The 12,098-nt window shown below is 35.6% G+C and overlaps 1 protein-coding gene across 1 annotated transcript in view; it reads left to right on the forward strand.

Annotated features, from left to right (window-relative positions):
• MND1 (meiotic nuclear divisions 1 homolog (S. cerevisiae)) overlaps nucleotides 1–10,951 on the forward strand; it is a 67,843-nt gene extending 56,892 nt beyond the window's left edge. The window contains exons 4-5 of the mRNA XM_012645240.1: nucleotides 7,556–7,600; nucleotides 10,845–10,951. Coding sequence (XP_012500694.1) covers nucleotides 7,556–7,600; nucleotides 10,845–10,951 — 152 coding nt within the window. The remainder of the gene's footprint in view (nucleotides 1–7,555; nucleotides 7,601–10,844) is intronic.
• The last annotated feature ends 1,147 nt before the right edge of the window (nucleotides 10,952–12,098 follow it).

Here is a 12,098-nt window from a genome sequence, read left to right on the forward strand (position 1 = left end):
TTATATAAAGATAAAAATTTAAATATTTGAGGAAATTAAAGAATGTATTATAAAAACACAGCATTTAATTGCTTTGGAAGATAACTTTCTTCATATTTTTCTGTCTCAGCGTATATTTTATTTAGAGAACTTTACCAAATGAAACTTTTAGAAAAACCGATAATATGGTATGTGCTCGAAGGCTTTGAGAGCAATTAAAAATATTTGGTACTTTAAAATTAACCCGAGAATAGTTTGATGGCAATTAAGCTGTCCTAGTCCTTGGTGGTATTCTTTACAATTAAAAATATTTTAAGCAGTTCAGTTAGTGTAAATCTAAAGTTGAACTTCAATTTAGAAATGTATCCCTGTTTTGTGCAACTCCAGGAGGCATTTTTCACGTATATGCAGTACATAGCCTAGATGGTGCTATGTGGTGGCCTTATGTCAGCTGATTACTACCCAGGGTGATTTTTCAAAGAGAAGTTGAGGGAGAAGAACTCCCTGAGCCAGTCTTTCTCTGTAAATTAAGTATTTGGGGAGACATGTTAGCTCATTAATGCTGTCCACAGATTCATTTATCATCATCCCGTAGAGGAGCTAACCATATCTAGTGCTACAAAGTTAATCATTTTAATCTGTTTGAAAGTTTTAACTAATATCAGATGACCCTTAGTGAACACAAGCACACACAGCAGCAGGAGAGGAGGTTACTACTATTAATAATAAGCTAGGCCTGCTCATAATTCATCTTCAGATGGGAGCACAGACTGCTTGGTCAAGAGGATATCAAACATTATATACCTTGTCTGCAGCAGCTTCTCATGAAGGAGAATCTCAAGGACAGTTTTCTTATCCAAGTTTAATATTTTAGGTGATTTATTTTCAGGATCAGCATGTCTGTACCTTCTATAAGTTCATGAACAATCTTGAGTTTTCACAGTAACCAAATCTGATCCTTCATTTATTACTGTTACTTGCCTTCTTTACTAATTTCAGTTTTGTGTAATTCTTGTGCTCTTTCCTTGGAGTGCCACCTCTTTGCTTACCTGTTTCATTCTCTTCTATGTCTAGGACCTACAACACTTAGCCATACCCAATAAGGCTTAAGCTTTTCCACTCCCTGGTCCCTATTGTACTGCCACAGCTGTTTCCTTGAGCAGGTGACTCTAACTGACAACACCTTAGTTGTGTCTTCCTGATCCTCTTCATAATTGTGATAACTTCTATCCACTCAGAAATGACTAAAACTCTTATTTAGGCTTACTAAACTACTCTGACCTACCAATGGTGATCCTAAGCCAGCGGATCACATTGAGGTTCAGGAAATCAGCATGGAGAAAGAATTGTGCCAGACTGTTTCAGGAAGTAGGAAAACTTTTATTCCAGGTATGCAATTTTAAGATATTGCCATTCCTTATACATCTAAATCAAGCAGCAGTTTTGGCAAGTCTATCATCTCTTAGAAAAGTATTCAAACTAGAAAAAGTTTCAAGGCCAGGCGCTGTGGCTCACGCTTGTAATCCTAGCATTTTGGGAGACCAAAGTGGGAGGATTAAATCTTGAGGCCAGGAGTTTGAGACCAGCCTGGACAATAGCGAGGCCCCATCTCTACAAAAAATTTTTAAAAATTAGCTGGGCATGGTGGCAGGCGCCTATAGTCCCAACTACTCAGGAGGCTGAGGCAGGAGGATCACTTGAGCTCGGGAGTCGGAAGCTGCAGTGAGCTATGAAGATGCCACTGCACTCTAGCCCAGGCAACAGAATGAGACTCCGTCTCAAAAAAAAAAAAAAAAAAGTTGCAGGGTATGCAAAGGATGATGAACTTTCTGGAGTGGAATAACACAGTTGAGGAGAAAGTTACAACTGAAATTTTATACTGGTTGCCTGCATTCTACCCTCCATCTTAACCCTTGAATGTGAAAGTTTGGTAACTTATTTCCCAACTCAGTTCTCTATCCCTGTTAATTTCCTGAACCTCGACTCAGGGAAAATGTGCCAATGTGAATGAGCATTATGCAGGATATGAAGTCTAACTGAGTAAGAAAAAAAATAAAATTTCCTGGGTTTCTGGGAGTAAAGAGACTAGACTATCTATCATTCTTCATCAATATCAGACATATATTATCTTTTAATAGTTATTTATGCAGCCACATAAAGATGTGTCTATATTTGGATCCTGGAGAATTTGTAATGGTGAATCTATTAGATATATTAATTTTTGACTTGGGAATGAGAGGGTAAAAGTCCTTCCTTCCTGGCTTTGTGTAATTTTTTCACTCCATTGAAGAATATTATCTATTTTTATGGAGTACTTTAATTATAGAAAACTTAACATATTTTACAGATAGTAGATAATGGAATAATTACATTATTCCATAAATGGATTTTAGATGTGAGGGTAAAATGTCTTTTTCTATGGAAAGCCACTAAACTTCAGTCATAAGGAAAAAAAACTGTCAAAGTGTCTATATGCTGGTAAAAAGAATTTTTAAACTAACTTCATACTTTTATAGAGAGATGTCTAGTTCCTTTGCTTTTAAGATTCAGAACAGCAAACATAAAACTTTATTCAAATGCAGCATAGATAGAGTAACAGGGACTGGATTTATCCTCCCACCTGAAAAACAACAAAAACAAACAAAATATATGAAACAGTGGTTTTCAAAATACTTGATATCAGAGAACAAAGGACAATGATTCTTAGAGAAAGGTAACAGATGAAGTGAGCTTTACTAGTGCTCCAGTTTATTTTGTTGAGAGAGTTTCCTAGCCTCAGCATAGTGAAGGAGAACCCAGGCAGAGTCCTGCAGATTCCCTGAGTTGAGATGAAACTAAGAGGAAGATCAGCATGACTAGAGTTTACAGAAAAGTGTGCTGGAGAGGAGGGAATTGTACAGAAAGAGAACTCTGGTTATATACAAAGGGTCCCCGTCAAATATTCAGTACAGCCATATGAGAAAACTGCCCAAGGCTGGGAAAGAACCATCGGAAAGGAGAGAAGGAACAGCGCCAGGGACTCACTTAGGGCTAGGAATAGTGCTTGTTCCTACCAGCCAGATTGGGAAAATGTATAATTCAGAGGGCATTGGATAGAGTACTCAAGAAGGTCTTTTCTCAATAGAGGGAGGAATTAGCACTAGACTAAGCTCTGTCTTGGACCTACCTAACAAATCATGAGACCAAGACTTGAAAGCATCAGTCTATTGCCACATAACTTAAATACATCCCAAAACAAAGCTCAAGAATATTTATAAGAATAAAAAATATTTAGCAACTAACAAAATTTCTTATGTTTGACATACAAGCAAATATTACCAGGCATGCAAAGAAGTAGGAAAACATAATCTATAATGAGCAGAATAATCATTCAGTCAAAACTAACCCATAAATTAGAATCATCAGATGAGAACATTAAAACAATTATTATTAAAATCGTATTCTTTAGCCAGGTATGGTGGCTCACGCCTGTAATCCTAGCACACTGGAAGGCAGGCGGGAGGATCATTTGAGCTCAAGAGTTCAAGACCAGCCTGAACAATAGCAAGACCCTGTCTCTACTAAAAATAGAAAAAATTAGCCAGGTGTGGTGGTTCATCCCTGTGGTTCTAGCTACTCAGGAGGCTGAGGTGGGGATCGCTTGAGCCCAGGAGTTTGAGGTTGCTGTGTGCTAGGCTGATTGCACTGCACTTGCCTGGGCAACAGAGTGAGACTCTGTGTCAAAAAAAAAAAAAATATATTCCTCATGTTCAAAAAGTTAAGTAGAAACATGGAAGATAGAAAAACAGTTGAACTTTTTGACATGAAAACTACAATGTCTGACATGAAAAATACACTATGTTGGATTAATAGAAGATTACTTTTGCAGAAGAAAAGATTAGTGTATTTGAGGACATAGCAATAGAAACTATCTAAAATGAAAGAGAAAAAACTAATTTAAAAAAATATGAAAATGGCATCCATAAGCTATAGGACTTTAAGCAACCTAATATATGTGTAGACTCTCAAAGGGAGTGTGTTTGGGGGGACAGAAGGCTGGGCCAGAAAAGTATCTGAAGAAATAAAAGCTACAGTTTTTCAAGTTTGATGAAAACTGTAAACCTACAAATATAAGAAATTTAAATATTTAAGTAGTAGATGACAGTGATCTCCTAATCACAAAATTGAGAGACTTTTTTAAGACTTTAACCTCTACTCTCCCAAATCTCCTTTTTAATAAAATTATTGTTTTTAAAATGTGCTTTTTGATAATGAGGGGTTTCATAGGATTTCATCTATCATGTTAGTGCAGAACAGATTATACTGGATTAAAGGATTATGGGTTTCACAAATTGACTTTAATAGGATTGGTTCTTAATAACATGGCTATAGCAGCTATAACACTCAAGCTTATCTCTAAGTCTGTCATGGTTTATTTGGGATGCAATTTTCTGATAATAGCCATAACCATTTGTTCATATAGGCATGGCTATATATTATTTTTTATTTCTTAATAATGCCTATAAGAAATATTTATATTTCATCATGACAGTTGAATTATTGATATCATTAAGCACATATTAGCAAGATTAATTGCTAGTTTCTAAGAAGTGAGAAGTAAAAGCAATAATTCACTTAAAAATAAATTTTAATTTTAGCTATGCTGACCATTATTCAAATGAGACCAGATAAAACAAGTAGTAGAAACTAAATTCCCACAAAAATACTTGAAAGTAAGTGATCTTAGGAGTACTTAAGAAATTTTCTTAGAAATAAATGCAAAGATGACAGTGAAAAGGTAGAGTAAGGACTTCTGAAAACTTGCCTTTGCATAAGAACTCACAAAAATTGTTACAATCAACTTTTTCAGAACTCTGGAAATGAATTAAAGGTTTTCAGGAGCCTATTCAAGAAAAATAGCTAGCCCTCTGTAAGAATAGTGAGCTTTGTGGTGTTTTAACTTGCCTTATTCTCATCCCCACCCTGCAGCTGAGCAGTAACCTTGAAAGATAACAGCCCTGCATTCCTGTTGTCAGAGGGAGCAGAATGCAGCTGGAGCTCATTAAGAGCCTCAATCCCAAAGACTTGTCATTATTTATGTGTCTGGTGGTTCCCTGAAAGACACCAACAGAAAGGATTGTCTTTGTGTGACCTGGCTTGGAGTTGCCCAATATTATCATTTTCTCCCTAAGGAGTGTTTTTCTAAAGCAATTACAAGCAAGAGTTTTAACTTCACAGCTGTCTTAAGTGATGAGTAACAGTTGAGGCAAACAGTAGACTAATCAAAAAGTTTAAAAGGAGGAACTGAAGGAGATGTCCATAGGTTCTTTCAAAAGTGATATATTCCTGGAAATCTAGAAGGCTACATACATGGTAGGGCAATTCACATTCTCAGTAAAGACCTGAGAAGGTCTTAAGCTTCCACATCTATCTGACCTTGATGCTCTGTGCAAGCAAGAAACAAAGACTAAGGCAGAGTTATAAACTGCCGACACGAATGTTGAAGGCATGCCCCAACACACACACACACACAGCCCCTTAGCAGAGACTTGGCCGAGCTCTTTGGCAAAGATAACCTCTTCACAAAGAGATTTAATCCATGTCTTTAAGGAAATCTCTGTTTCATCAACAGCAGATCACTGCACTGAGTAGAGACTTCAGTGGCCACACACCACAAAGAACACAGACTTCACGGAATTAGTTCAGAAAAATTACTAAACAAATGCTAACAACTACAACAAGCAAAAACCCTAGGGAGGGGGAAGAATCTGATTTCCAGGGTTGCTATATTGTACTATTTTAACTGTCTAGTTTTGCCACCAAAAATTGCAAGATTCCATCCTCCCTGGGATGTGAATCATTCCTTTGTCCAGCATATCCATGCTGTAAACACTGCCTGCCTGTTAGTCACTTAGTAGTTATCTGGGTTATCAGATTTACTGTCACAGTATCACAGTACTTGTGTTCAAGTAACTCTGATTTTCCTTAATAATGGCAAAGAAACAAAGTAAGACTTGCACTGGAATAAAAACAATCATTGGAAATTGTTTCTGAGGAAGCCCACATGTTGGACTTACTAGACAAAGACTTTAAGTCAGCTATTTTAAACGTGTTCAAATAGCAAAAGAAAACCATGTCTAAAGTACTATTAATAAAGAGATAAAAATTATTAAAAAGGAACCAAATAGAAATCCTGAAATTGAAAACTATAATAACTGAAATGAAAAATTCACCGGAGGGATTAACAGCAGATTTGAGTGGGCAGAAGAATCAATAAACTTGAAGATAGGCCAGGCGCGGTGGCTCACGCCTGTAATCCTAGCACTCTAGGAGGCCGAGGCAGGCGGATTGTTTGAGCTCAGGAGTTCAAAACCAGCCTGAGCAAGAGCGAGACCCTGTCTCTACTAAAAATAGAAAGAAATTAATCGGACAACTAAAAAATATATAGAGAAAAAATTAGCCGGGCATGGTGGCACATGCCTGTAGTCCCAGCTACTCGGGAGGCTGAGGCAGAAGGATCGCTTGAGCCCAGGAGTTTGAGGCTGCTGTGAGCTAGGCTGACGCCACGGCACTCTAGCCCGGGCAACAGAGTGAGACTCTGTCTCATTCATAAATAAATAAGTAAGTAAGTAAGTAAATAAACAAACAAACAAACAAACTTGAAGATAGTTCAACTGAAATTTTCTAATCTGAGGAACAGAAAGAAAAAAATAATGAAGAAAAAATGTTCTTAAATTAGGTAGTGGTAATGGTTGTATACAACTTGTGAATATAATAAAAAACACTGAATTATATACTTTTATGTGGGGAATTCTGTGGTATGTGAATTATCTTTCAATTTTCAAAAAGGCCATCATTATAAGTAATATTTATGCCCAGTTAATCATGGCATTATTATGTGCTGTATAGATTAACTTGAAAGACATAATATACATACAGATACATTTAATAGCATTATGTGTCATGCCTGTAAGTCCAGCACTTTGGGAGGCAGAGGCAGGAGGATCGCTTGAACCCACAAGTTCGAGGCTACAGTGAACTATGATCACACCCCTGTACTCTAGCCTGAGTGAAGGAGTGAGACCCTGTCCCTTAATTAATATTAACTAAAAAGTAACTATTTCTTCCTGTGGGGCTACCTTCTTACCACAAAATTTTTTTAAGGTTAGGCTTATTACAGTTTAATATTGTACAGTAAAATTCTTACCATTAAATTTAAGTTGTTTTATTGTATTTTGTTATGGTAAGTTGTTTGAGAAACACTTCTCATTTAAACTTCTATGTTGTCTTTAAAGGAGCAAGTACAATGTTGATGACCATTTAGGAAAGGGAAATTGTTTATACTGAATTTCTATTAATGGCTAATGTAACTGCACCTATCTAAAATTTCCTTGGGAATTTGAGGTTTATAAGATACAATGTTACATAACTATGTGAACTTTTTTTCATAGCCATCATATATATAAAAATTTTATTAAAATTTTGTTCATATGAAAAAGATATAAATCTGTACATAGCTAAAGATAATTTTATATGTGTAAAAATATAAAGTTTTATATATAAATGTGTAAGTTTTACATATATAATTTTTTTTTAGGTCAAGCTAATAAAGTAGCCAAAGAAGCTGCTAACAGATGGACTGGTATGTATTATAAACAACACTGGTAAACTATATAGTTAAACTTCTTCCACACCTACTGTAATATAAAATTCAGATGTCTTTGTGCTAGCTTTATTCAAAAAAAAAGAAGAAAAAAAGGCATTTCTGAAAATATATACGTTACTCAAGTTTTTATATATTAAATCATTTCATTTGCTTCAGGTAAGGTTTTTTTAATAATCTTATTAGTCATTTTGTAAAGTGTAAAATATTTTTGTAAAACTAATGATTGCTTCTATTAACTATCATGCAACTTTTCCCAAGATAAGTCACTTGGGCTCATCACTTAACTTCTATATATATTAATGTAAGACACACCTTTAAGAATTTCATGAAATACTGAAGATTTATCTTCTTGCTAATAATAATAATAGTTAACATTTGTTGAGGGCCGACTATATGCCATTTATTTTGTAATTAGTGTCTACGGTGCATTCTTATTTGGTCTCCACAATACTCTTGTGAGGAATTAATGATATGATATTTGAGGATAATAATATGATTATTACCCCTAATTTAAAAGATAAAGCTAAAGCTAAGGCTCTCAGGAGTCCAAGGCCACACATGTGCTAGGCAGCAGAACAGGAATTAGAATCCAGCATTTCTGATTCCGGAGTCTGAGCTCTCACTCACTACATGATAATGTCTTCTCTTCAAGCCTGCTTGCATGTAAATGCCTCAGACATCAATTTGTCAGAGGATATACCTTCTGATCTATACCAGAGATAGTCCATAGAAACGGGAATTAATAAGACATTATCTGTGTGCCTTAAGGTTTAGGAGAAAGTTAATAAATAGTGATTGCTCTTGAATTATATACAAGTATTATTATTGTTAAAACCTGTTAGAAAATCACACTGATATTTTTCCAATACTTAATTACAAAACAATGGTAATTGAATTTTTCCACCCCGGTAAGAATCTATAATGCCTTCACATGTATTTACTCATCCTTATTATGTTTCTGTAGGAGAATATGGATAAAGTTAAGTTGACATAGAGATGTAAAAAGCTTCAAGTAACTACATTTAGTCAAAGATGATTAGTCACTGGAAGAACGAAGATTTGAGCCAGGTTTCCCTGACTCCCTATCCAAGCCTCTGTGCTTTTCACAAAAAGTTTAATCATTTAAATGAATTATTTTCTTCCTAGTCTTTTTTAGAATCAAGTAGATTGATAATATAACTGGCCTTTAGTTTTTTGTAAAATTGCAACCTTATTTATCACAAAGTTATTTCCTAAGTAATATAATGCTTTAGTGGTAAGAACAGAGGAAGGTAAAAACAGCAAACTAACATTAAAGGAAAGAGAATAATGAAATATATCTCCCACAAAATATAAATAAATAATAAATACAGTGATACTGTATGGATTTGAGAAATATAAAATTGAGTCCTAAAACAGAAGCAAGTAGATTTTTAGTTGAAAAGTAAGACAAAAGTCCAAGGTGATTTTCCCCCCAGTAGTTCTTGAAAAAGCAGCACAGCAAACAGTGGGAGCAGGCAGCATGTGCGTGTGGTGGAAGGAACTTGACTTTGAAAGGAATCCAAGCTGTGCTCCTAATTTGCTGTATGACCTCTTGAACTTCTCTGAACCTACTTCCTCATCTGTTCAATGTGGATAAATAATATCTTCCTCACATTTTAAGAGAATTAAATAAGACAGTTTGTAAGCCCTTCAGCACAATGTTAGACACATAGATAAATGCTCCTCTTTTCCTTTTCTCTTAAAAAATCCTTTTATGTTTTCCATTTGATCATAAACTTCCAAAATTATGATTAGAAAAACAGTTGGAACAACTCCCCCACCACCATGTTATTAGCTGTGAAAGAACCTGGAACTTTAAAAATCATGTAAAAGGGAGATATTTTTAGAACAGCAGAAACAGCTGTTAATAACCATATTTCCATTTGAAGTTACAACTTACTCCTTCCAACATAAACATGTGTTATGAAAAGATGGAGATAAGAGATAAAGCAAACTATACCTCAGTAAATCTCCTTGTCTTCACAACAAACAAAAAGAAAATATCAGTAAAACTTATAACTAAAAGTTATCATACAGCTATTAGTTAAGGTTTGCTTTCTTTTTACTTAAAAAAGTTCTTAAACTGTATCTAGATGGCTGGGCATGGTGGCTCACGCCTGTAATTCTAGCATTTTTGGAGGCTGAAGCAGGAGGATCGCTTGAGGTCAGGAGTTCAAGACCAGCCTGAGGAATATAGTGAGACCCTGTCTCTAGGAAAAACAGACAAATTAGCGGGGTCTGGTGGCATGCACCTGCAGTCGCAGCTGCTAGAGAGAGGGGCTGAGGCAGGAGGATTGCTTGAGCCCAGGAGTTTGAGGTTGCTGTGAGCTATGATGATGCCACTGCACTCTATATGGGGTGACAGTGTAAGATTCTTAGGAAAAAAAAAAGAAAGAAAGAAATATTTGAAATTAAGGAAAAAAACCGCTGTCATTCCAACCCCCCAAGTGCAGCCCCTGGTGGCACACTGGTATTGTCCTGCATCCCCACAGCCTGTGCATAGGCACCTTTCCCTGATGAACGGACATTCAGATTGCTTTTTTTTTTTTTTTCTATTATTGCACTGGTGTGAGGATCCTTTACCAAAAATCTTTGTACACAATTTGTTTTATTTCCTTGGGATAAATTCCCTTAAGTAGATATAACACTGTTTAAGTGGTAAAATGCATTTTAAATTCCCCCTAGGGGATGTTGAGGACACGTCTGTTCCTATCTTAGTCTTAAAAGAGGAGACGCCCTTTCCCTCCTCCCCACTCCCTCTCCCTCACACAGGCCTGATTGTCTGGAAGCCATTACTCTCAGTGGGAAAGGAAGAAGGGTCTGGAGAAAATGTGTTCCCTTTGGGAACAGGGGCAACTCTAATTCCTGAAGTAACAGTCCCGGCCTCTGTTGTGGAAATGCAGAAAAGATACCATTAAACTGTCCCTGTCTTTGTATTAAATATTATTCTTAAGTCAGGTATTCTTTAGCAACAGTCAGCTTACTGAGTTTTTAAATATGATATCCGTTTACTTGTTCAAAATAGTTTTTAAATCTTTTTTCTATAATTAGTTGCCATTACAATTGAAAATACAGAAAACTTTTTTGATACTTCTGAAAGTTAATAGAAGAAAGCACAGAACAAGGAAGATAATTATACTTGAAATGTTTTATGATTGTGTTTTTAATTCTCAAAAGTACTTCTCAATTTTCTCTATAGATAATATATTTGCAATAAAATCTTGGGCCAAAAGAAAATTTGGACTTGAAGAAAATAAAATTGATAAAAATTTTGGAATTCCAGAAGACTTTGACTACGTAGACTAAAATGTTTGATGGTGGTGAAGGATGGATCTATGAGCTTGTGAATATGTAAATTTACAAATAATATCCAACTAAATGTACTGAATTTTCATTTACTTGTAACTGTTTTTCATTTTATTAATTTTAAATAAAGTATAAAATTCTGATGTTCTTCTCCCTTTTTGGTAGGTCAAAGGCAGGATTATAACCGTATTCCCACAGTGCTCATCAGCGTAGGACAGGAAAGCACTCCACACACCTCAGTCAAGTCAGACTACAGGTGTTGTTATACATTACAAAAGATCAAAACCATGACATGATAACATTTTTTAGTTTCATTTAAATATTAAATACTAAGGGTATATTTGAAGGCTCTGTCATACACACACACACACACACACACACACACACACACACACACGTGCGTGCGCAAATGCATGGAAATAACCTTTAAAACCCTAATGACTGCTTTACTATTTCCCAGTAGTGATTGATACTCAGTATACTGCATCATCCTTGCAAATTTCCTACCAAAAAAAAATACAGAAAATTGGTGTTCCTCAAATTTACAGTTAAGTAGTAATTCCTCAGATATGAAAACTACTTTTTTTTTGAGTTTTTTATAACTTTTTACTAGAAAGAACTAGCATATGGCCCTTTGTCCTGATGTTTGCACTTTTTATAAGCTATATAGTCATGGGTCACTCATCAACAGGGATACATTCTGAGAAATGCGTCGGTAAGCAATTTCATCATGTGCAAACATCATTGAGTGTATTTACACAAACCTAGATGGTATAGGCTACTGCACACCTAGATTATATCGTACGGCTATTGCTCCTAGGCTACAAACCTGTATAGCATGTTACTGCACTGAATACCGTAGGCAGTTGGAACACAATGGTAAGGATTTGTATATCTAAACATACAGAAGGTACAGTAAAAATATAATATGAAAGATAAAAAATGGTACACCTGTGTAGAGCACTCACCATGAATGGAGCTTGCAGGACTGGAAGTTGCTCTGGGTGAGTCAGTGAGTGAGTGGTGAGTGAATGTGAAGGCCTAGGACATTCCTGTACACTACTGTAGACTTTATAAATACTGTACACTTAGGCTACACTATATTTTAAAATTTTTTCTTTCTTTAATAATAAATTAACCTTAGCTT

The sequence above is a fragment of the Propithecus coquereli genome, unplaced genomic scaffold (assembly GCF_000956105.1).
Source record: "Propithecus coquereli isolate 6110/MARCELLA unplaced genomic scaffold, Pcoq_1.0 Scaffold228, whole genome shotgun sequence".
Classification (NCBI taxonomy): Eukaryota; Metazoa; Chordata; class Mammalia; order Primates; family Indriidae; genus Propithecus; species Propithecus coquereli.